This window comes from Myodes glareolus, chromosome 17 (assembly GCF_982192425.1).
Source record: "Myodes glareolus chromosome 17, mMyoGla1.1, whole genome shotgun sequence".
NCBI classification, from domain to species: Eukaryota; Metazoa; Chordata; class Mammalia; order Rodentia; family Cricetidae; genus Myodes; species Myodes glareolus.
The window spans coordinates 6746860-6773740 of record NC_142042.1 but is presented as its reverse complement, the minus strand read 5'-3'; the positions used below and the strand labels follow the sequence as shown (position 1 = coordinate 6773740).

The window sequence follows — 26881 nt, the reverse complement described above, 5'->3', positions numbered from 1 at the left end:
ATGGCTGGGTTTTTTTTTTTTATTCACTTTCGGGGGGTGGCCATTATACCACAGTCCAAGTATAGGGGTCAGAAAACAACTTGCAAGAGCCCATTATCTCTCCACTGTGTGGATTCTGAGGGTAGAACTCAAGGGGTCAGTCTTGGCAGCAGCCCTTACCCACGAAGCTATCTCACCCACCATTCGGTTTTTATACTCCAGATGGAGAACTAATGTTGGTTCCTCACATAAACACCCTAATATACACATTGCTGCTATAAAAATGAGTTTGTGGACTTTGCACATGGAAACACCTTATGCTTATTATTTGCCTTGGAATTTTATCTTGCAAATCAGTGCACCGGGGACCGAAAACAAAGACTGTGTTTATCAAGCTGTTGCTAAAAGACTGGAAAAACTGGTTATCGATGCAGCTTTGTAGAATTTGGGGTCAGGAGAAAGATGGGCTTACACATGGGCTCTGCCCTTTGGCAAGTGTGGTTTTGAACCTGAACCTCAAAGCCCTAACTTCCTCTCCATGAAGCAAGAGCACAGTAATACTTACTTCTTTAGGCTGAAGTAGGTTGACTAAGAATAATGGACCGATACGTGATAAGGGAAACGCTCACGTAAAACACTAAGTCTGGAGTCCCTGGCTATAGCAGAGAGCTTAACAAATTCCGCAGTTTGGGAACCGGAGGACCCAAGCTTAAAGAGAAAACTTGTTCTTTCGGTCCCAAGCTACATGACCTTAGTCAAGGCCCAACCTCTTTGCACGTCAGCCGGCCCGTATCAGTGGTATTATTTACACGTCTCAGAGCGCTGACCACGTCCAGTGCAATCTGCTATGTTTATGCAAAGACTCCTCGGGTCTGTCTGACTCCAGAAGTCAGCCTTGGCCAGGGCCACCCAGGACTAGAACCTGGCTCCACAGTCAACTGTATCTGGCAAGCCTGGCACCTCCCTCATCTGGGAAGGTTAAAGGAAGGAGTGACTCTGAGGTGTTGTGTTGGTGAGCCTTTATTAAAATAAGCAGCTAACAAAAAGGCTTCTGATTTGTCCTTGAGCCTGGGAACCCCGAAAGAACCAAGAGTTACACTTTTTAAAACTCTTTTCTTGGGACTGGAAAGATGGCTCAGTGGCTAAGAGCCCTGGTGGATCTTGCAGACAGCCCTGGTTTGATTTCCAGCACCCACATTGCAGCTCACAAGCATCTGTAACTCCAGTCCCAGGGAATCTGGCTCCCAGAACATCCACATACATAAAACAATCGGTTGAAGCTCAAAACTTAATAAAAATAACCCCTTTCTTACTGAAGCTTCACCTTGATCTCAATTTCATTTAAACAGACCCAATAAACAACTAATTTAAAAAGAAAACATACACACAATTAATTACAAAATAGATGTGTGATGTGGGATTCCCTTCTGTATGCTGTGCATACCATTGGTTAATAAAGAAACTGCTCTTGGCCAATGGCTTAACAGAATATAGCTAGGCTGGAAAAGATATAGAGAGACGGCAATGGAGTCAGTGAGATGCCAAGTAGCCGCTGCCGAAGGTGACAGACACCAGGGAACTTTACGGATAATCCATGAGCCTCATGGTAAAATATAAAATAATGGAAGTATTTTATATTTTATAAAATTTAAGATGTAAGAGCTAGCTAAAAATATGCATAAGCTAATAGGCCAAGCAGTGTTTTAATTAATACAATTTCTGTGTGATTATTTTGGTTCTGGGCAGCCGGGACGGAACAAGCAACCTCCGACTACAGATTGTGCAGGCCACTCTATGTCAACTGAAAGTTGCTCTCTCTCCACTTCTGGAAGCCCACAGCAACAAAAGTCCATACTCCTAAAGAGACAAAATGTGTGCATGTCTGTGTGTGTACGCATGTGTGTGTGCACAGACGCACACATTCACACAAGAGTGAATAAAATGCTTTCACGTGTGCAAGTGAATGTGAAAGCCAGAGGACAGCTCTGAGAATTGTTTCTTGACTCTGTTCATTCTTTCTCCTCCCCCGCCTCCTTTTCTGAGACAAGTTGTCTCAGGAGCCTGTAACACGCCCAGTAGCCAAGGCTGACTCAAGCCAGAAATCAGTCTCCCTAGGCACTGGGGTTACCTACCAATGGGAGGTAACACAGGTTGCTGAGTTCAGGAATTTGAACTCAAGAGTCTCTTGCTTTAACCGAAGCTCCAAAACATTTATCTCACAAATGAATTTTCAGGTAGCTATTTGGGTAAACATAAAGGGTCAATAAAAACTCTCATAAACTAATACGTTCAAGATAGGACCTTGGTCAAGTTCTAGGCCCCATATACTTCCACTGAATTTTTCTTGGTCCCTTTTCAAAGATACCTTGGAAAAATGAAACTGAGCTCTTCCGTGAAAACTTGCTAGTCAGACAGTTGGCTGATATTCTGAGGTACCTCCCTTGGAATAACAACCAGATTTTTGTTGTTGTTGTTGTTTTGTTTTGATTTGATTTTTTTCAAGACAGGGTTTCTCTGTAGCTTTGGAGCCTTGATCCGGAGATCCGCCTGCCTCTGCCTCCCGTGTGCTGGGATTAAAGGCATGCGCCACCACTCCCCGGCTTCAACCCAGGTTTTTAATTCCTTATATTTTACCACCAAAGCATTTCTTTCTGGGTCTGCTAAGAAAAGCAGTGGTGGGGAAAATGAACTTCACCTTGGACGGTCCAGGACGTCTTTCCCCTTTACTCTGGTGTGTCCAGGAAACCATTCCAATTTTTTCCCTCCCCTTTATCTCTGGTTAGACTCCCAGTTTAACTTAATGACAGAGCGCCTGAGAGTAAAGTTCAGGTCCGACGGAGCGCATTCATTTGTCCAGACAGATCTGAGTCCCGGAAGGTGCTGGCGCACATCCTATCCTGAACGATTGGACCTAGACTCGTCTACGGCCGGCCGACTCCTTAACAAAAGAAAGTTTCAGTCGCCCGACCCCCGAGACACACTATCCGAACCTGAGCGGATAGTTCCATCCGGCCCCAGGACTGCCCTTTTCCTTGAGTTCTCTCTTCTCTGGAGACGCTGGGGACCGACCCCACCCTGCAAGCGATTTGCGGTTCGGGGACTGCGCTACCAGCTTGGGCTACCGACAGGCTGCGCTCCCTGCGCTTACCTCGGACGGCGCGATCTCAAACACGCCTGCGATCTTGGCATAGAGCTCCTGGATGCTGGAAAACTCCTCCAGTCGGCCCGTGGCGCTGCCGTGTGCCAATTGTGCGTGGAACACCAGCTTGCGTGCCGGAGCTGGGGGTCCGGGGACACTCTCGCGAACGCTCGACCTCTCGCCCTCCACCAGCCGCGCCATCTCCTTGGACTTGGCCGACTTCTTCTTTCCGCGCAGTCCAAGCGGCATCTTGCAGGGCCGATGGCTTGGACCACCTGTGCTGCCCGCGCCAGCTCGTTGGCCCCGGACAACGGACTTTGCGCTCCGGCCCTGGGTTCCGTACAGGTGACAGCGGCTGCTGGGCCAATGGCAGCAACGCTTCCGCCTGGCGGCGCAGGCTTCAGGCCCCCTCCCAGTGCAGGACAGGGCACCTGAGCGAAGCAGTCACGGCTCTCCAGTGGCTCGGTCAGAGGGAAAGCTATGCAGGGCGGGCCAACTCCCTCCTCCGCCCAGGCCTCCTCTGAGTGAAAAAGAATTGATTTTTATGAAGGCCTGGGGATGCTTACAAAGAAACTAAAAAACTAGCATGTTGGCCCTGCCTTGCCTTTCATCATCTGGACTTTCAGCTAGATACAGTGGTTCGAGCCAGTAGCCCATGCTATTAAGGCTGGGGCTGGGTGAGTGCCACAAGTTCGAGGCCAGCCTTGGCTAGAGACTAAATGTCTCATAAATTATAATATTTGCAGGAAAATTAAAAGATGGAAAGAAGACATTATGTTATGCCCTCTACATTATGCAGATTAGGCCAAAAGGAAAATGTTACATGTTTTTCCTTTCTCAACATAGAATCTATACGTGGGGGGGGGGGGGTATGCAAGCAGAAAGGAAACTGTGAGAAGCCAGGACAGGGTACATATGATGTGAAAGAGAGCCATGGAGGAAGAGACACAGGAACAAAGAGCAAGGGCCTGCGTGCATGGAAACACCACAAGGAAGCTCATAACTCTGTGGGTAACTTTAAAGGGGAAACTGTAGTAGAGGTGGCATTTGGCCACATTCAGGTAACCACAGTCTGTCTATAGGCATTCATACAGAAGTCACCCTTCCTCGCCTGCATAAGAAACTCACACAACTTTGAGAGTCTGTCCAGTTCAAACCCCTCAGCCAGGCCCTCAGCTCATCTCTTTGACCTGTTCATTTCGGAAAGAGGGCTTTCTCCCCTAGGTTTTCAACACGCTCAAGTTCATTGTTGCGCATGCTCAGAGAAACTCACTCCTGCTCTTCAGACATGTGTGCCCCTCAGCTACCCATGCCTTGCCAGTAACTCTATCCACCTCAGTCTCTAAGCTCTGAAGCAATCTTGCATCTGACCCCATCTGATTTCGACACTCAAGGCTCTCTTTTTAAAAATGTGTGTGAGAGAGCGCGCGTGTGCACACTCCTGCACACATCCGTCTGTAAACTGAAAGTGTGTATGTGGAGCTCAGAGAACCTTGGGTGCCAGTCCTCACCTGCCACCTTATTGGAGACAAGGTCTCTTGTCTGCTGCTATGCGCACCAGCGCACCAGGACATTTGACCCGAGAGTTTCTGGGGTTTCTCCCTTCTCCGCCTTCCACTGCACCATAGATGGGCTGGGACAGCAGACACGCGGTCTACCGTGTCAGGCTTTCTAAGGGCTCTAGGGATTCCTAGCTCTGTCCTCACACCGGCACAAGTACTTTACCCATGGCGCCATCTCCCCAGACCAAGGTTGGCTACCTCTAAGGTACTTGTGGATTTCTTCCTCAGCCCCTGGGACCACAGACGGTCAGCGACACATTCTTCTCCCATCCTTGGTGTTTCTTCCAGCGGCTGTACTTTTCCAAAGAAGCATTTGCTGAGAGCCTACCTGTGAGCAGACTGCACTACCTGTACAGTCAGCCCATTACATCACCTAACTAATTACCCCTTTCGGTCTACCCACCAGTAGCTTTGAGGGATCCGCGCCACGCTGGTGTTTTCACACCTTGACTTTGACCCACCTCCACTTCTGCCGAGTTGCCACTTTCTGGGTGTTTCCCAGACTTATCCAACCGTTCTCTCGCATCCCTGTGCTCTCCCCCAAATGATTGCACTAACTCAGTTCAACAGATAGTGTTGGCCCCAAACCACGTGATCTGCAGTTCGGTCCGACAGGAAGGGTATGGTCTACGGAAGCTCTAGGACTGTGTCCAACTCATCACATTCGTTCGAATGAGTGTTTTCTTCCTTCATCCTCCACGAAAGTGAATAGACCCAGTGTGCACTTCGGTCCAAGTTCAAGCATCTTTGGGCTGTCAAACGAAGTTTTTTTCATTTCCCATCACCTCTCCTGAAAACCCAGCCCTGAAAAATCCATGTTTCTCCAGATAAAGTTAGTAGATGTTCTGGTGGGAGGAAGAGGAAGGGGTCTGTGGTTGTGACCTGGGAGCTGAAGAGGGAGCTGGTGGTAGTGTTTGCTGTGTAAGCAAGAGGACCAAGTTCAGTTCCTAGGACCCATGGGAAAACGGGGCACAGTGGCATGGGTTTGCAATCCCCGTGCTAAGAAAGCAGAGAATGGAGACAAATCGGCAAGCTTCTGGTTCAGTGAAACACCCTGCTTCAAGAAATAGGTGGGAAGCAACCGAGAAGAACATCTGACATTGACTTCTAGCCGTTGCATGCGCATATGCACAAACACACACACACACACACACACACACACACACACACACGTATTGTCAACATATTGAAAATTCTGGTTCATCTGAATGACTGAACCTGATTCTGCCACATAATCTTCGCGTTTGAATTTGCCTTTCTGATTCTGATTTATACAGCACCGAATAGTATCATTTGGTCTTAGCCTAATAAGAAAAGAGGTAAGCCAGGTGTGGTAGCAGCACCTGTAAGCCTAGCACTTCAAAAGCTAAGGCAGGATCTATCTTAAGTTTGAGGCTAAACAAGGTAAGAGAAATAGTGAGTTTTTTTTTTAAAGTAATAAAGAAGGAGGGAGAACATGAGTAAGGAAGTCAGGACCGCGAGGGGTGCACCCACCCACTGTGATGGTGGGGCTGATCTAATGGGAACTCACCAAGGTCAGCTAGACTGGGACTAATGGAGCATATGATCAAACCGGACTCTCTGAACGTGGCTGACAAGGAGGGCTGACTGAGAAGCCAAGAACAATGGCACTGGGTTTTGATTCTACTGCATGTACTGGCTTTGTGGGAACCTAGTCTGTTTGGATGCTCACCTTCCTAGAGCTGAATGGAGGGGGGAGGACCTTAGACTTCCCATGGGGCAGGGAACCCTGACTGCTCTTTGGACTGGAGAGGGAAGGGGAGGAAGAATGTGGGGAGGGGAAGGGAAATGGGAGGAGGTAACAAATAATAATAATAATAATAATAATTTTTAAAAGACAAAAAAGTAATAAGCAAAAAAAGTCTAAATAAATGGTGCACTCTGTTCAAGCGAAAGTTAGAGGATTTGTCATTAAGAGTGACAGAGAAGTCTGATTTACTAAAAGCACGAGGGTAAAAGTCATCATAGGGAGTGTGACGGGGCACTGTGAGGATCTGGGAACGTGGAATATGAACCTTAGAAACCCTCTAAGGGGAAAAAGGTGGGTGTTCCTTTTCTTTTTGCCTCTAACTCACAATCCTCCTGTCTCAGTCTCTGGATTGCTAGAAAAGCAGAGCTTGCTACCACACCTGTAATATAGGATTAACTAATAAAATACCAAAAGAAGCAGAGTAAAATGTTGGTGTTGGGAGGACTGGGGATATAGTTCAGTCGGTACAATACCAGCCTACCACACACAAGATAGGTAAACACACACACAAATATAAAAAGGATGTCAGTAGCTGTGTGGGTTTATTTTCAGGAGCTCTGTTCTGTCTCACTAGTCTAGACACCTGCTTTGGCCAGTGCCATGCTGTTTTGGTTACTGTGGCTCTGTAGTATAGTTTAAGATCAGGTATGGTGTCATCTTCGGTATTGTTCTTTAAGAATTGCTTTGGATAGTTGGGATCTTTTCTGCTTCTATATAAATTATAGGGGTTTTTAATACTGTAAAGGATTTATTGATATTTGCATGAAGTCTAGACATTGTTTTCAGTCATATAGCCATTCTCACAATATTAATTCTGTCAATCCATGAGCAAGGGAAGTCTTTCCATCTTCTAGTGTCTTCTTTCAATTTCTGTCTTCTGTGTCCAAAGCTTTCATTGTCTTCTGCCTTTCCCCTCCTTGGGCTGGTTTATTCCCACTTTGTTTGTTTGGAGCGGGGTGTTTGTCTTGAAGCTACTGTGAAGAGGAATTTTCCCTGATTTCTTTCTTGGTGTCTTCATCACTTATAAATAGAAAGGTTACCGGGGTTTGTATGTTGATATTATATCCTGCTGCTTTTTGGAAACTGCTCATTAGGTCTGAGAGTCTCCTGGTGGAGTCTTTATGTTTATTTACCCTGACTTTCCCCATGCACCTGAACTGTTGAATGTAACTAGACAGTTCTCAATGGTAGAAAGCATTTCATGTTTCCTTTTAGTGTCCTGTTTAAATTTTTATTGTGTTATATGTATAATAGGTACCCATAATTACAATTGAACAAATTAGATTTCCCTTTGATGTGGCCTAAGATGAACTAATAAAATGCAACTGGGAGTATCAGGCTACGTATGTGACTCAATGACAGAGTGCTAACCTAAAATGCACGAGGCCTTCTGATCTCAGCACAGTTTTTTTTTTAAAAAAAAAAGGATTAAGTTTTATTTTGCACCTAGGATTATAGTGTAGCCCAGATTGCCCATCTTTGTTTTTCCCATTCACTAGCATTTGGCATTTCTAACAATACTAAAGTATCAACTGTAGAACCAAATATGAATCATTAAAATTCTCAAATTACTATACTCCTTTATCTGCTGAAAACAATATTATTTCATCTATAAGACAATATATAGTCATTAAATGAATCATAAGATAAATTTACTAGGATAAATTTACCAGAAAATATGGCCTCTGGTTATATTAGTTTTGAAAAAAAACATGCATGGTCCCACCCTGCCTCACGTTCCCACTGTGGACGAATCCAGCAAGCAAATACTTAGGAAAAATAAACACAGGATTTGTTAAATGCTGTGCAGTTCTCCTTGGCACTAAAGATAGCATGTTTTATAGTTGCATGGCAACAATGAGCAATCAAAGACAACAAGTAGAGGAAGAAATAACTCAGCTGAAATTCAAATAAAATTTGCCAGGAATAATTGCAAATAGCAAACTGAGACACGAAGGAAAGGGGAACAAAGTGACAGCATGTGAAGGATGAAGTCAGGAACTCAATAAACAAGTGCCTCCTGAGCCTGCTGGGAGCTGGCTCTGCGGCTGCCTTTGTTGTGGAACAGAGCATAGGTTTAACCAAGTAAAGATGTGCTGCATTTGCTTGTGTTACAGAATAATTGTTTAGCTATGTAAAGACACATTGTATTTGTTAATGTTGCGATTGTTCAATTATGTAAAATATGTTGCTTTTGTGTTACGCTGCATTTGTTTAACTATGTAAAGACATGTTGCTGTTTCACCTTGCCTGCCTAAGGCACCTGATTGATCTAATAAAAGCTGAATGGTCAGTAGCTAGATAGAGGAGGGATAGGCAGGGCTGTCAGGTGGAGAGAAAAGGGGAGATGGGTAGCCAGCAAGGCGTCATACAGACAGACACAGAGGAAACAGGAAAGCAGAATAGACAATATATAGACAAGGTAAATGAGTTTCAGGGCAGCACATACATTAATAGAAATGGGTTAATTTAAGTTTTAAAAAAACTATCTAGAAACAAGCTTAAAGTTAAGGTCAAGCATTTACAATTAATAAGTCTCTGAGTCATGATTTGGGTCTGGCAGTACAAGAGCACCTGCTGTATGGCTTAGTGCTCAGAATTTCACATGCATCATCTCAACCATGACTCTGTGCTGTGGAATATCAGTTAAAGTTGTGATACATTTGTTTATGCAGTGGAACATTTGTTTAATGATGCAAAGATGTGTTGCATTCTTTTATGTTGCATTTGCTATGTTACTTTGCCTGCCTAAAATACCTGATTGGTCTAATAAAGAGATAAACAGTCATTAGCTAGGCAGGAGAGTGATAGGTGGGGCTGCCAGGCAGAGAGAATGAATAGAAAAAGAGAAGAGAGAAGAATAAGAAAAGAAGGAGAGAAGACATCAGGGACCAGCTACTCTGCTACACATCAAACCATGGAGTAAGAAAGAAGTAAAGGAAGTTATATGAAATAGAGAAAGATAAAGTCCTGAGGCAAAATTTGGATGGCATGGCTTAAGAAAAGCTGGCTAGAAATAAGCCAAGATAAGGCCAAGCATTCATAACAAAGAATATGTCTTTGGGCTTATTTGAGAGCTGAGTGGCTGTTGGCAGAAGTTTCTGCTCTGTAAGCCACTCCCAAGTAACCACACAGAGGCTTAATAATATTTATAAATGCTCAGCCACTAGCTCAGGCTTGTTAGTAGCTAACTCTTACATTTATGTTGACCCACATTTCTTATCTACACTTTGCCACGTGGCTTGGTACCTTTTCTCTCAGCACAGCATGCCCATCTTGCCTCTTTCTGCATCTGCTTGTGATTCCTCAGACTCCACCCTTCTTCCCTCCAGCATTGGCCCTCCAGTCTAACCTTATTCTGTTCATCTATTGGCCAGTCAGCTTCAATAGAATCAGCAGTAGCTGATGGGTTTCTTTCATTTGAAATACATTCTGATTTCTCTTCTCCAATGAGTAAGAATTTCTATTTTTCCCCTTCAGGATAAATCTCACCTGTAAAAGCTGTGTTTTCTAGGGGCTCTGCCTGTAGCTGGAGTTCAGCTTTTCCTAGTATCTTCAGCACAGACTCTTTAGGACCTTTCCCCCAGACTTTGCTTGGAGAGTCATTAGAATCTAACTTAATCACCCCTCCCACGGTATGGTTATCAGTTGTTTGTGTATTAAACCAAACACAGCAACATACATTCACACAGTGTAAAGGAATATTCCACAGGTGGCAGGTACCCCAAAGAGTAAAAAGAAAAAAAAAACAACAACTACAGCTTTAGAGGAAATGCTGTGGTGTGAAGTTCTAATTACTCTGCATCTCCAGGGTTATGGTAAATAAAACATCAGAGGCAAGAACTTTTTAAAAGCAATTATGTGCGAGCATGCACACATATGTATGAGTGTGTGTGTGTGTGTGTATGCACGCACGCACGCAGGTGTGGGGTGGGGGGTGCATGTGGAGATCGGAGGAAAACTTGCAAGAGTTGAGATCAGAGGGTGAAATTCCAGTCATCGGGCTTGCTGGCAGGTGTTTTTACCAGCTGAGCTATGTCACCAGCCCGAAAGGTAATCTGCTTTAATACAATCTGCCTTATCATAACAGACATAGAAAAAGACGGACATCTTCAGGGAAACCTGTTTCAGCCATTCAGGATCAGACACTAAACTGAAAAAGGAAATATTGACTGACTGATACACAAGTCTTTGATGCCCCAGAGTCAGGCAAATGATTTCCTTTACAAAAGCCCCCAAACAGTAGTAGATCAGGTAAAATAAGTATCCCCCTGAAGGGCTAGGGAGGTGGGTAAGAGGGTCAAATGAGGAGGACAAGGGGTTCTTGTGCACACAGATAAGCACTGAAGAAGCCAGGAAGAGATAACTCTTCGAGGGAAGGAGATGTTTACCTGTCCTTCTGGATGCTGGGGAAGGATGCAGTTTACAACCTGGGGATCCTTTGCCGTCGGATCGGTTTCACCCTTATCTCCCAGAATTTGTGTCTTCTTTATTCCAGACCCTTTCCCCCTAAACCATGAGCATTGCTTCTCCGCCACAAACCCATTCTTGTGAGTGCGGTCACTTGTGCTTTACAATGGCCTAAGTGACTTCTCTGTTAGCCTAGAGCCCGGCCAACCCCACAGTCATTACGTTTACCTCAGTCAAGCTCCCTAGACTCTAAATCTTGGCACTATCTTTGAGTCAACAGTCCCCATTTTTTTGTGAAATAAGTCAGGTGTACTTTGTAAAGAATTTCAATGTAAACGTGTCATAAAGCTTTATTGTACTCGTGGGACTGAGTTAACTGTTATCAGAAAACTTTCTTCCAAAATTGTGCTGTGCTTAACTATAGTTAAATAAGCGACCTACATGTCAGACTCCGGGAGTTTGAACCAGTGATGGCTGACCAAGTCGAGTTGAACTGAATTTTATTTTTACCTCACCCAGATCGTTTCCCTGTCGACCATAAAGACTGCGGAGACTCCTGCACTGAAACACTGAGTAAGCATGATGACTCGAATTTGTATCCCAGTACTCACAGGAAACCGGATGCAACAGAACACAGTGTGATTCTAGCATACCTACAACAAGATGGGAGGGAGCAACAAGAGAATCCCAGGAACTTCACAGTGCAAACAGGTCCCCGGTCTCAAGCAATGTGAAAGGTGGGACCAGCATCAGAGGTTGCCCTTTAACCTACACATATGTGCATGTGCTTATTCATGCACGAGCTTGAGCACATGCACATGCATGTGCACATGCGCGTGCACTCGTGCACACACACACATAGAGATAAATTACTTTCAGTGAAAAGAACTAATGATTCTAAACATAACGTTTACAGGGGTTTTTAGTTTATTTTTTGATATAGTCTCATGTATACCAGGCTGGCTTCAAGGTGACTATATAGCTGAGGGTGGCCTTAAGATTCTGATCAACCTACCCCCACCTCCCAAAAGCTGGGATTTCAGGCATAAACCATGTCTAGTACATGTGGTGGTGAAGATTAAAGCCCGGCTTCATAAACCCTAAGCAAGCACTCTGCCTGCCCACTGGGTTGTGTCACTGGCCCCATTGCAGTGGATTTTGAGGACAAGATACAGTCATGATAAGAAAAACAAAGATGAACATATCCTGATAGAGCAGAAGCTTTTTAGCAATTCTGTTCTAACTTTTTAAGTATGAAATCCCAGGGCAGTTACAGTAGCGCACATCTATAATCCCAGAATTGGGAAGCCAAGACAGGAGGATTACTATAAATTGGAGGACTCCCTGGTCTACAAAGCAAGTTCTGGGCCAGCCAGAATTACACTGTGAAACTCTATCTCTCGAAAATAGCAATGCCCAAATCTCTTAAATGAAATGTGGCTAACCTACTTTCCCCTCACTAGAGGAAAGCCTGCTAGGAACTGGGAGCTCTTGGGAGTTAGGTAGGGAGAGGTGGCTTTCTTCAACAATTCCATCTTGGACTAAGTTCTCAAATACAGCCAAATATTTCTGTTGATGTTTGGTTTTTGCTTAATCTTGTTTTTGGCTTCAGTGTCTTTATATGTAACCCACGCTGGCCTTGAGCTCCACCTCCCGAATCCAGGGGTTACAGGCATACGCCATCACCCCAACTCTTCCATACTTGCATTGGAAAATTTGTACTAGTAAACATTATCCAAAACTACTTTTGCCACATTTGGAAATTAATTTGAGAACACTAAATTTACCCCGTGAGCTTTTAAAATTAGAATTTGACCTGAAAATGAATCCTTGAAACCTCAGTGATTCAAAGAAACATAACTCAAATTTTTGCAGTAATTTTGGTGGTATCAGAGCTAAGCTTGTGTCTGCCAATCAGAGTTAGGACAATGCTGATTCGCTTGGGGTAGAGACAACCCCAAGGTCCAAGTGGATTCCCAAGGGACACCCCACTCTCTGTTCCAAATCAGGCACAGAAAAAAAAATGAACTAGTGAGTTCTTGGTTTTAATTGTTTTTTTACATATGAGTGCTTCCCTGCATGTGTGTCTTTGTACCACATGCATGTGTGTGGTGTGTGTAGAGGCCAGAATAGTGTATTGGATGCTCTAACCTTATCAGAACTGAAGTTCCAGGTACTTGTGAGCCATTATGTGGATGCTGGGAACCAAGACATGTCTCCTGTAAGAGCAGCAAATGCTCAATACTGCTGAGCCATCTCTCCAGCTACCCAGTCACTTTTTAAGAGGAAAATGATCCGGGAAAAGAGAACAGTGTCTAACCAACACAGCTGTTGGTTTTTAGTACCAACCATGGCTATGCTATTGAGGAAATCTCACTTTCAGTCAGGCACAGAGGCACATGGCCTGGAATTCCAGCACCTGGAGGAGGCTGACGGTAGAATTTCAACCAACCTAGAGCACACAGTGAGACCCTGACTCAAAACAGCAAAATAAGGGGGTGGCAAGATGGCTTAGCCACTAAGAGCACTTGCTGCTCTTCCAGAGGACGTGGTTCCCAGAATCCACACTGGGCATCTTACAATTTATTGTTGTTCCAGCTCCTGGGGAGCCGATATTCTCTGGTCTCCGAGGGCTCCTATGCATGCGTGCACACACGCACACACACACACACACACTTAAAAATAAAACAAAACCACATGATAGATTCAGAAGCTTGCTCAGTCATCATGCCCTTGCACCAGCCGTGCATATACTCTTCAGAGCTCATCTCTCTGAGCTAATAGCTTCTGAGGGATGTTACAGGAGGAGATCAGAGCCTTGCACATATAGTAAATGATTACGAAATATGAATGCTAAGTATGATGGCATGCACGTGTGATCCAAGCACTTCAGAAGTGAAGACAGGAGGCCCAGGAGCGCAAAGCTGGTCTGGGCGATCTGAGATCTTGTCTTAAGAACAAACACAAAAATATGAATTATTATTGCATAATAGAGGTGCATAAGCAAATAAACAGCATGCTTCAAGGTTACACAATAGTCTCTGAATCAAGAGTAGGTTCTGCATCCTATGCAGAAAAAAAAAAGAGTATGTTTCATGGCATAGTTCACTGTGCTTTGGCTTTTCATCCATTTCTTTGCTTTGAGTCAGGTCCTGTATAAGCCCAGGCTAGCCTCAAATTCACTCCATAGTCAACACTCATTTTGAACTCTTTGATTTCCCTGCCTCCACCTCTTGAGTCCTGAGCTTCCCCGACACCGTGAAAATAGGTTATCTGAACCTGGTGCTTATTTAAGTTGGTCGGTTGTGAATAATTAGCATTCCATTCCAAGGACTTTGGATTAAGAAACATTGGCTCAAATTGCAAACATTAGTTCTAAAAGAAATGTTAAACATTGGAACCCAGTTACCTCCGAATATAGGAAATTTCAGTAATGTAATATACTAAATACCACAATGCTAATCTGCTCATTAAATGAAATTGAAGTACATTTACTTAAGTATACCAGGCCACAAAGTTAATTGGAAAATAACTGTCCTAGCTTCGAGATACATTTACTATTTCTTTAATTCATAAGTCTCCTCCCAGATTGTTCTAAGTAAGAACGTGTCCAAAACATTTTCCATTATCTGCCTCCTTGGATATTTTTCTTAAATGTGTCAACAAATTAATTCCATAATGTTTTATAGTGAATATATTCATAAACTATTCATCATAAATTTAATCCAGCAAATATTAAGAAATTATTTTGTATAATAATATACCTAGGTGAGGGGGGAATGGGAGAGCTCAGGGCATTAGTTAGGGTTCTCTAGAGTCAGAGAACTTAAAGAATGAATCTCTGTCAATATCTCTCTCTCTCTCTCTGTGTGTGTGTGTGTGTGTGTGTGTGTACACATAGATAGATAGATAGATAGATAGATAGATAGATAGATAGATAGATAGATAGATAGATAGATATCTGTGGGTATGTACTTTATATTTATACGTGTGTGTGTGTGTGTGTGTGTTTGTGTGTGTTGGAAACTGTGCAGCCAAGTCTTAGATCAGCCTTTCACTACCTGTCCAATGGGTTTCCTTGGGACAAGACACCTCTGGAAATGGACTCTCACTTGGCAAGGATCAGTAGTCCACGGGACAGCATAGAAATCTGCAAAATTCATGCAGCTCTTTCCTCTCCCATTGGACTGGTGATTCTTTGGGCCGTTTTTAGTTTACTTTGTCAGTCACAGATGCAGCAGCTGTAATTTCCTTAACAGATGATGGCAGAGCCTTGCTCCAAAATCCCAAAGGTCTCTTCTGTGGTTCATATATAGGAGCCTGGCAAAGGCTCCAAACAGCATCCCTATCTGCCACTGACTCCTCAAATACCATAGGTTCTGCCAGGTCATATGATCCAAACAGCGGAGCAGCCTGCACAGCATCCTGGACCTGTTGAAGAGACTTCTGTTCTGGGCCCCCCCTAAAACTGAAATAACCACACAGATACTGTATTAATTAAATCACTGCTTGGCTCATTAGCTCTAGCTTCCTCCTGGCTAACTCTTACATCTTAATCTAACCCAACTCCATTAATCTGTGCATCACCACGAGGCTGTGGCCTACCAGCAAAGTTTCAGTGTGTCTGTCCCTGGCGGAGCTACATGGCTTCTCTTTGACTCTGCCCTCCTTTCTCCCATCATTCGGTTTAGTTTTCCCCACCTACCTCTGTTCTGCCCTGCTCTGCTGTAAGCTCAAAGCAGTCTTTTATTAACCAGTGGTATTCATAGCATACAGAGGGGAATCCCACATCACTAGTAGCTTTCCAAGTCCCTTGGTATATGGGCTGGAGTAACACACCAAACGAGGAATGTACTGTCTCCAAAATCCAAAAAGCCCACTAAGCATTGTGAGTCTTTCTTGGCGGTGGGTGGAGTCAGGTGCAATAACTCACCCTTCACTTTAGGAGGAATACGTCTGCAAGCCCGCCACACTCGCACCACTGGATTCTGAAGAATTTCACTGAGGTAGAAGGTCCTTGAATTTCAGTTGGATTTATTTTCCATGATCTGATATGCACTCCCAATGAGTTCAATCGCTACCTCCTGTTCACTTGGTCCAATAAGCACAATGCTATCAATATGGTTCACCAGTGTGACATTTTGTGGATGAGACAGACAATCAAGATCCCTTCTAACTAAGTTATGATACAGGGCAAGAGAGTTAGGCATACTGCTGGCCTTGCCAACTGAAAGCAAGCTGCTCTGGTGGTCCTTACAGACAGGTGCCAAGAAAGAGACATTTGATCTATCAATAGCCGCATACCATGTGCCAGGAGATGTGTTCCTCTGCTCAAGTAAGGGTGCCACATCTGGTCCAGCAGCTGCAATCAGAGTTACTACCTGCTCGAGTTTTCAATAGTCAGCGGCCATTCTCCACGATCCATCTGCCTTCTGCAGATGGACCAAATAGGAGATGTAAAAGGAGATGCAGTGGGAACCACCACCCCGCATCTTTCAAGCCCTTGATGGTGGCCCTAATTCCTGCGGTTCCTCAGGGATGTGATGCTGTTTTTGATTCACTGTTTTCTTTGGCAGAGGCAACTCCAAAGCCTTCCATCCGGCCCTTCCAACCGTAATAGCCCTCACTCCACAGATCAGAGAACCAATGTGAGAACTCTGCCAACTTCTAAGTATATTTATGCCAATTATACATTCTGGAACTGGGGAAATGGCCACAAGATGACTCGGGGACCTACTGGTCCCACTGTGAGTCAGAATCAGCCAAAACTCCATTGGTCACCTGACCTCCACAAGCCCCTGTTAACTGGAAGGCCACAACGTTTCTCGGGGTTTCCCAGAACCAATGTCAATTCAGAACAAGTATCCAACGGATCCCATAAAGTCTGTTTGTTTCCTTTTCCCCAGGGTATAGTTACCCTTGTAAAAGGCCTCAGGTCCCTCTGGGGAAGGACTGGAGAAAGGCTACCAGTAAAACTTCTAGATGTCTAAACAGGATCCTTCCTCCAGGGAACCTATTAACCCCTCACTCAAGTGGTTCTGGGTCTGCAAACCGACTCAAGCCTGGAAATTGGTTCACTGTCTGAGACTGCCTTTTGCCATAATCATGCAGCCTCTCCTTCATTGGCTTGAGAAGTCTTCTGCTTATACAGATCAAGCGGAAATGCAGTAGGCTTCTTATCTATTTCATGCCTGGAAATAGCATGATTGATTAGCCAGTACCAAAGGTCCATATGAGTCATGCCACCATAAAATTCACCTTGCCTGTGCTGACCACTGTGAGTTAGGCCTTTATGAGCATGATTTTGTCCACATTGTCCATGGCAATAACGTCAATCACCTTGCCCAGTTAACTGGGCCCATCCAGTTGGGAAGCAGCATTGCCAACCCTAAGGTGTGGCACAGGAAAAGGACCTCAACCAACCTTTTCACATTTCGCGTCTTATAGGACTTGTGAAGGGCGAGTCTTCCCATTGTGGAGGTTGAGGCTTCACATAGCTTACCTACCCTAACATTGCAATTTCCCTGAGCCTTAAAATCCCTCCATCAACATTTAAGCCAAAGGACACCAAGCATCTCCAACTCCTTTTTATTAGACTGTCTTTTGATAAACACTTTCGCCAACCATTCAGACAAGCTTTTGACACCTCTTTTTAACTGTGCAGGCTTCTGTGTTAAACCTAGAATCTCCACCCAGAAGACCCATATCAATAAACTCAGCCTGTTCTAGCTTCATATTCATTCCACCGTTTTCCCACAGCCTTAAACTCCATTTCCACCCAGATTCCCCAGACTTCTGCTTAAACGAATTAGCACAATCATTATGCTCCGGAGCAGTGCCTCCTCACGGATGGCACGTCCCACCTTCCCTCCTGGAGCCTGCTTTGCCTTGAGTCTGGTTATAGTAACGACAACTGTTCACGGGACCTGAGGGATATCAGTATTGTCTTGCCTCAGAAAAAGTCACTGCTGGTGTAGCAGACACTGAAGGATGAATTCCCTCAGCGAAAGGGGAAAAGGGCTAGGGGTAGGGTTGCAATCTTAAAAAACACCACGAAGAGAAGTCACGCCACGCTAGGCTCACATGGGAGGCTTTATTGGAAGAGGAGAGAAAAGAAGCAGAGAGGGGGACAGAGATCCGTCTCTGGGGACAAGAGTCATGGAAGAGAAAGAGAGAGAGGGAGAGAAAGGGCGAGAAGAGACAGAAAGAAAGACAGACAGGAAATGTGCAAACCCACCTTCTATAAAGGGAACGTAGTGAATATGCACGGGAGGTACTCTTAGTGGCTGCAGCTGAGGACATATCCTGTCAGGACCCTATGGGCAGACTAAACAGACTAAGGGTACTACTTCCTCAGGTGAGATAAACCCTTGAGAATCTGAGGATTCAAAGTTCTCAGGTCCAATAGGGTCCTGGCACAAATCCCCATCCCAAGTCATAGGATCTCACGCTGTACCTATCAATGCCCTTGCTTTAACTGCTGCCACCCTCTGAGGCTGAGACTCAGAATTTTCGCTGTCATTCAGCCCACCTTATAATGGGGGCTCCAGTTTGACTTTCTGAAACTTGAGCTCTGTGACTGCCAGAGAGAAAATGCTCTCCCAGGGCACACTTAGAGACCATTAAACTGTTTACATGTGACTTTAACGGTCATTTTTACCGCTAGTTCAGTGTCGTCCTTTCCCGTGTTCTGAAGTTGATTAACTTTGTCACAGAGCTCGTTCTTACGCTTCAGTAGTTTGTCCAGAGATGGTAAGAGCAACCAACCAGCAGCACCATTTCCCTTGTTCTCCCAGAAACTGTCAAAAATTTCAAATATAACATCACTGAATCCATTGCCCCTCACTACTGATGAATCAAGGTGATCAAAGGCATTTATCTCTGTACGTTTTAAATATAGTTTATACCATTGGCTTTCAGCCCTTACCCAGCTTCCAGCAGAGAGAAAGGCTGGAGAGGCTTCCATAGCTGAAGGTGCAGACAAATTAAGAAGCCTGTTTCAGATACATCTTTATACTTTTGTTTCTCTAGAACTACTCTGGACCCAAAACCTGTTTTAATCAGGGTTTCTAGAGTCACAGAACTTAGGGAATGAATCGCTCTCTTTGTGTGTGTGTGTGTGTGTGCACGCACATGTGTGTGTGTACACATGGATTTATTGGAATGGCTTCTTACAGGCTACAGTCCAACAATGGCTAGTTATGAATGGAAAGCTCAAGAGTCCAGGGGCTGCTCAGTCCCACAAGGTTGGGTGTCTCATCTGGTCTGCCGGGATCTCAGAGAAGGAACGGATGGGGCTAGCAGAGGTGAGGGCAAGCAGGCGATGAACCACCTTCCTTCTTCCACAGACCTTACACGGTATTCCAACAGAAGGTGTGGCCCAGATTGAAGGTGTGCCTTCCAGTCCCAAGGTCTAGATTAAAGGGGTGTTGTCTTCCTGCCTCAAGATCCAGATCACAAGCGTGGGTCATATCATACTTCTGATATAGCTCATTCCAGATATAGCCATGTTGATGACCAGGAAGAGCCATCACACTCAGTAGTAAGTCATCTGTGGAGCATATGTGGCAGACTTCCAAATCACAACTCTACCTTAAAGGAAGTCAGAACAGGAACTTAAGCAAGACAGGAACCTGGAGGAAAAAGCTGATGCAGAGGCCATGGGAAATGCTGTTTACTGGTTTGCTCTTCATGGCTTGCTCAGCCTGCTTTCATATAGAACCCAGGACTGCCGGCCCAGGGAGGGCACCACCCATCATGGGCCGGACCCTCCTGCATCAACCACTAATTATAAAAACGCCCTACAGGCTTGCCAGCAGCCTGATTTTATGAAGACATCTCAATTGAGCTTCCCATCTCTCAAATGGCATTCTCTCAGGCCATGCAGTGGTGGCACACACCTTTAATCCCAGCACTCGGGAGGCAGAGACAGGCGGGTCTCTGTGAATTCGAGGCCAACCTGGTCTACAAGAGCTAGTTCCAGGACAGGCTCCAAAGCCACAGAGAAACCCTGACTCAAAGAAACAAAAAACAAAACAAAACAAAAAACATTCTCTCTCTCTCTCTCTCTCTCTCTCTCTCTCTCTCTCTCTCTCTGTGTGTGTGTGTGTGTGTGTGTGTGTGCGAGAGAGAGAGAGAGAGAGACTCTCTCTCTCATACACATGCACACACAATTTAAAAGAAATAAAAATAAATTTTAAATTAATAGTGAACAAAAAAGTTCTCGCAACTAGGACTTTGATTCAATCCCTTTCAAAGAGATTTCATGGCTAAGAGCAGCTGGGGCTAACCACTGAGTTAGACCCTATTGTAGTTTCTAGTAAAAGAGGCACCGTGTGAAAACTGAAACTACACCTCCTCCCTTGTGGGTAAAATAAAAAGAAACACACTTCTCTAGGATGTCACTGTGTATAAGGACTTAGCATCTATACCAAATGCCAAATACATATATATATATATAGCCAATTTGTGAAAGAGAAGCAGTTTTTCTGAAAGTATATTTCTGTCCCTTTGGGGGACAGCTAACACACAATACACACCACTTAATGTAAATTGATTTTTAATATTTAATTTTGTTCTTCTGTTTTTATTGTTCGCTTGCTTGACGAAGTCAGGGTCTTACTATGTAGCCCAGGCTAGCCTCAAACTCACGATCCTCCTGTCTCAGCCTCACAAGTGCTAGCATAGCAGGCATACGCCAACATGGCCAGTTCCGAATTCTTTAACTTTTCTTAGAACTGTTATCGGACTATTTCTTCACTGTTGCCTTGGAGACAGATGCCTTTAACCCATTTCTTTAGATCCCAGAAGCACTGTGCTGCACTGAAATAGCATTGATAAAGAGGACACTTATCTAATGGCCTCTGGATTCCAATGTATAAATACTAAACAAAACGCTAATGAAAACCACTAAATGTGCGGCCAGCAAGATAACTTAGCACGCAAAACTACTTATGGCCAAGCCTGATAACCTGAGTTCAATCCTCAGGACCCAGACGGTGGAAGAGAGAAATGAGTTCTGCAGAGAGCCACGGCACACGCATGCCCACACAGGCATAGTTGAATACATGTAGTAGTAATAATGAAAATACTTCGGGGGGAATACTTTTTCCTTACACTATATTGGTGGTCACTGGGTGATGACCATAAAATTAAAATGAAAATTCTGCCTGCTTCTGTTTTCCAAGCACTGGGGTTAAAGGCACAGTGCTGCATGCTACATTGCTATATTTATATCCTTATGTTGTGTGACGAAACTTTCCCTGGGGGGATGCGACACACACACACATACTCACCCCTCAACAGACCAAAGCGCGGATACCACCGAAGTCCACCTTAGTGAACCAGTGAGTTTTGTTGGGGTTCCTTACAGGAATATGGGTGACGGTTTACGTACAGGAATGACTCACCGACAGCTGCCTCAGCAAGGTCCACCCTAGCATGGGAGATGGAGCTGGGAACCTGGGCAGGCTGCACAACCTGCAGGCAGCTGGATGGGTTGGAGAGTGTCCTCTCCAGGTGCCTGGGTGTGTCTAAACGCTCTTCCGGGCGGCTCCAGTGGTTTCTGCTTCTTCCAGTCTGCAGCTTGGCTCTGCTCAGTCTGAGGAAAATGCCCAGTTTGCACTCTTTCCTGTGGCAGGTAGGGGCCTCGAGGATCTGGTTGGTTTCATGCACTTCCTGGGACTGCTATGAGTTGTTTCCCTTCCTGTTTGATATCGTTGATACATAATAATTTTTGTAATGCCCACGTTTCTGGTCCCCAAACGAATTCACAGAGCTGGATTTCCGATGCAAATTTCATGAGGGTTTTTAATTCAAACTCCAGTTTGGACCATACCTTTACCATGACAATGCAGTGGGTAAGAAAGGTGCAACCCCGAACCCGGGGAAGGGGCAAACTTTTAAGGGGAAATGCCATAATCAGGGGAGTTCGAATCCTGTTGTCTTGGGATTGGGTGAGGAGTACATAAGGTAGTTTCTGAAGCCATTGGTCAGTTTTGGGGTGCAAAACCCTAGCAAAGGGCCGTTAGTAACTGACAGAGTATCTTCAAGGACAGGATGCACATTTCTGGAGCCAGGGTAAAGGCTCGGTTATTTGCCAGGTGGCCTTTAGGGAAATCGAACCCCTGTAAATTGAAGGCTTAATTAAATCTTTGGTCTTACATTTTCATGGACTAAGCTAATCAGATAATTTGGGCATTGGATGTAGCTCATTGATAGATCACTTGCTTAGGGTGGGTGAGATCCTGTCCCCAACACAAGAAAAATAAAGGTATCAGATAATTTCACATTGCCATTCATTTAGAAAAAAATGTGTATCTGCAATTCAACATTTAAATACCAACAGGTAATGAAAGCAACTAGATAATAGCTTGAAATTGTGTTCTTACTAATGAAGAGTTATAAGACAAAATCACCAAGACCCCACAGAACGCCACTGTACACAGTACACAGCATGTATGGCTTGTGTGGTGGTTTGAAAGAGAATGGCCCCTACAGACTCATATGTTTGGAAACTCAGTCCCCTGTTGGTAGAACTATCTAGAAAAGATTAGGAGGTGTGGCCTTGCTGGAGGAGATGTGCCACAGGGGTCAGGCTTTGAGGTTTCAAAGGACCAGCCATTCCCAGTTAGCTCTCGGCCTCGTGCTTGTGGATCAAGATGTGAACTTTCAGCTATGGCTCTGGCACCATACTGCCCACCTCCCTGCTGCAGTGTGACCTATCATGATGGCAGTGGACTCTGATCTTCTGAAACCGTTTGCCCCAAATAACTCTTCCTTCTGTAATGTCACAAGCCCGCAAGACTGCACAGCGCGTGCACAGCTGACTGACCGGTAGGCAGAATCCACGGGAAGTGTATACACATATCCACATGGAGCAACCCCATTCTGCAGAGCTGCAGGAAATCTTGTCTTTTGAAAAAGTTGCTGTCGTATCTGTGGGAACCTTGTGAAGCCATGATTCTTCCTTCGAAATGGGATTCATTCCCAAAACACCTCAGCAGTGTGACTGCTGCACAGGCAACAGGGTGACCTTGCTCCATTCCCCCACACCACGAGGCCTTGGAGCAATGGTGTTCACTCTTTGTTCTAATGGTCAAATTTACATAAAGTCAATCCCACAAAATTACCCGCTAATAGACCACGTGGAAATTTCTATAGAAGACAGGCACCGAGCAGGAAGGCAACATGCCCCACCTTTGCTAACAAAAAACCCTGGACTTCCCCAGAGCTGGTTATCACAAAAGAGATTTGATGAGGAGAATGGGTGGATCCAGGACTCGGGGATGTTTAGTAACTTTATCTAATGATTTGGAATGTCAGGTACCTCCCCTTGAATGCTGGCTCTTTCCTGGGTGGTATCACCTGTTCCGAAGTACAGCTTTGTCAGGTTCTACCTGCCCTTTTTGTGATTTTGATATGCACATTATTATTGTCCCTTGCTCACGGAATTTTCCAACTATGTCTGTAAAAACAAGAAGCCTCGTGGGGGTCACCTCTTCTTCTCTTTGTTCTTCTCCTCGGCACCCTTTCACTTTACTTTCTCCCCTTGTACGGAAAATAAAGAACATGCAGAGGTAACAGATTTGAGCTAATTTTTTACCCTCAGATCCTCGCCTGCCACAGACATCCAATTCTGAGCCCTGAGGGGGTACTGAGGCTGGTACTCAAGGCCCCCAACCTGTAAGTTACCTTCATCACGGGATCTCGTCGCTGCAACAGAAAAGTAACTAAGACAGATTCACACAATTCGGGACCTCTCCCACTGGGCAATTTTGTGGCGCTAATATTGGTGTGTATTTGTATAAAGCTAGATGGATAATATACCAGGCAGTTAGGCTGGGTACACACCTGCACAGTGTGTTGCTGCACTGAAGACTGTGGGCTATTCTAACACAACCTTAAATGTTTGCGTTCCTAAATGTAGCCTTGGCATCATGGCATATACCTGTTCTCCCAGCACCTAGGAAGCTGAGGCAGAGGCTGGTAGATCCTAAGTTCATGGCTAGCTATAGAGTAAGACCCTGTCTCAAATAAATACGTTTTTAAAAAGAAATCAATGTCTGGCACTGTAAACCTAGTGAAAACACACGGCTGAGGGAGTCAGGCTCTGGGAGGGAACTTGCTGCTTGTTTAGCTGAACTGGCACCACGTCAGACTACTGTGTGAGCATGTGTTTATATCCATAGCCGAATGCCTCGCTCAGAGTAAGCCCTGCTTTGCGGCAAACAGGTGGTGTTTGGCTGTTCAGGGTGCCGAGGAGAACTGTTAGCTGTGTGCGCTGTCCTAAACAGAAGAGGTAGGCCATGCCGTCTATGGCTCAGCCAACCCAACAGAACCGAGGCAAACGAACTTAACAGGTAGACAACAGGAAGACGGGTGGTTAACACCATCTGGGCCCCGTGCAGCCATTGCAATCATGAACTCAGCCGCCAGGGTCACCTTTACTGAGCATGCCCAAGGCTGGCCTTGCTCATGGTCAGTCTTGGGTGAGGGTGGGTTGCCTACCTGCCAGACCTTGGGCTACCAATAGATTCTGGGAGATCAGGAGCCCCTGTTTTCAGTTGTGCGCATTGTTAAACCCATTCGGGCTCTAACTGGCAGCTCCAAATCCATGGTCACACAGACAGCCCTGGTTAAATTCATGGGTTCACGAAGCATAACATGGCGTGACCGTGGAAAAGCCATCTGTAGGGAGGAGGAGTCTTAGCAGTGGTACGAGGGAGGTGAGAGGTGTCGGGTGGGACTAATCCAACAGCATTATATACATTTATGAAGTTGTCAAAGAACAAATCTAATTTTAAAAAAAATTAAAAAGAAGAAAAAGGTTTCAATAAAAGGTTAAAGGATATTTGAAACACAGGCAAACTAACTTTCTAGTTTTATTCCCTCTGTCAGTTTCACAAAAACTTTACCCGCTGAGTCCTCTCTCCAGTTCCAGCCTTGAACTCTTGATTCTTCTGCCTCAAACTCCCAAGTGCTAGGAATGCAGATGTGTATGGCCACACTGAGCTTCAGTGGTACTGGTGAGCAACCTCAGGACTCCTTACAGCTCCAGCCCAGTTCTGTTTTTGAACTGTTAAGATAATGAAATGCAGACAGTAGTAGCTGGCTTGGATCTGTGGGCCCGGGGACCAAGAGAACAAAGCCTCCAGCATTCCCCATAGCAGAGAGCTAACGCTGCACCTCCCTGACCACTCGGACAAACTCAGCCTTCTCGCCAGCCCTGCTTCACAACACTTTTCCTATCCAACCTTTAGTTTCCTCTTTTTAAAACTATCTCAAAGCTGTACATGGTGGCTTGCTCCTGTAAACCTTGCTAGCTCTTGAGAGCGAGGGCGACCACTTTAATGCTAGATCAGCATCACCTCCAGGCATAGACTGTCTCCAAAACAAAGCAAAACATTATCTCAAGAATGACTCAATAAATGCAACCACTCAACTAAGAATTCTAGCAGCTCAGCAGCCACGTTTCATTTTGGAGGTATTCCAGTCCCGGCACGTCACACCACAGCCTGTGTCACTGTAAACTTTTCTGGATAAAATAGGCGGGAGTTTTTCTCCTCCTCCTCCTCCTCCTCCCTCACCATCTACCCTCACATTTCACATGACGTCTTTCACCTTCAGAATCATTCACTGTTTCATTTGCTGGGTTGGGGCACGTGGGTGCCATCGCGTGAGTGTGGAAGTCAGTGGTCTCCTTCTGTATGAGCTCGAGAGATCAGCCTAGGTATAAGGCTCGGCAGGAAGTGCTGTCACCTGCAGGATCTCACAGACCCTTTGAAGATCTTAATTTGTATAGTTGAATAAAGGTTTGGGTACAACCTTACAGTATTTGAAAACAATATTGGTGTGTATTTTTTAAATTAAGAAGAGGATGTCCCCAGAACTGGAGTTCCAGAGGGTTCTGAACCACCATGTGGGTGCTGAGAACCAAACCCTGGTCCACTTGCAATAGCATCAAGTGCTCTTAATCTGAGTCTTCTTTCCACCCCTAAAATGAACATTTTTAAATCAAAAGTACTCTCATAATTTAAATCAGAAAAACTTAACACTTTACTATTAATTCAACATTTAACAAATAGAAATTGGGCACTTATTACATTGTGAAGAATTATGCTTCCTCTAAATTTATATAGCTTTGTGATTTATTCTACTGCTGCCACTGAACCCCAGCCCCAATAGCTATGTACTTTATTTTACTACTCGAATAATTGTCTACTAAAAAAGCATCTAACTGAAAGATAACTTGTTCATAAACTTTTTATTTGCCTTGGAGAAAATGTTTACTCAGAAAGATTGTAATAACTGTTGCTTCACGGCAGATGTGGTGTGAACAGCGCAGGCCTGTCATTCCAGCATCCTGGGAGGCAGGAAGAAAGGCTGCCGTAACCCACGGAGCCACACAGGAGTAACACATCAGCCGGGGCTGCATAGCGAGACCCTACCTCGAAACAGACAAAATAAACACACACAAAAAAAACGCACACAAACAAACAACACAGTAGTTAGATACTGTGGCTTTCGAATGTGAGCTACAACCATTATTCCAAGACTTTAGCTCTTTCTATTTGTAAGAGAATTTCCAGGATGTTCACAGAGATACCGTGACGACCTCAACTCTCTGGCATTTTTTAATTTTCCATTTGCAGCTAACATATGTAGCTGCTTCCAACAACTCCACTCTCAAGTGTGCACTGCAGTGAGTGTAGTCAGTTCTGCCCACACACACGTTTGCTCACAGATGTTCATAGAACCATTATTCATACAAGCCACTGAGAGACATAACTGAAAGGCCTAAAACACCAACGCAGAGGTAAACAAAATGGTATTCCACCTGTGTATTTGATCTGCCACTGAAAGGGATGAAGTTACTGATGAGTGAGTGAAATCACATAAAAGAGCCGTATGTTGATTGATTCTGTTTATATGACATACTTAGGACAAAAAAATCTATCACGAAAAGCAGATAGCTGCTTCAGGAGCTGAAAGGGAAGAATGGGGAGTGACGTGGGCTTC

The 26881-nt window shown here is 44.8% G+C and overlaps 1 protein-coding gene across 2 annotated transcripts in view; it reads right to left on the bottom strand.

Moving 5' to 3' along the window:
- Positions 1-3508, bottom strand: part of Gipc2 (GIPC PDZ domain containing family member 2) — a 70599-nt gene extending 67091 nt beyond the window's left edge. The window contains exon 1 of one of the 2 annotated variants that reach the window (XM_085677545.2): positions 3128-3508. In XM_085677545.2, the coding sequence (XP_085533671.2) occupies positions 3128-3367 (240 nt within the window). In that variant the 5' untranslated portion in view covers positions 3368-3508. The remainder of the gene's footprint in view (positions 1-3127) is intronic. The other variant, XM_048453590.3, reaches the window with a different exon arrangement.
- Between the last annotated feature and the right edge of the window lie 23373 nt (positions 3509-26881).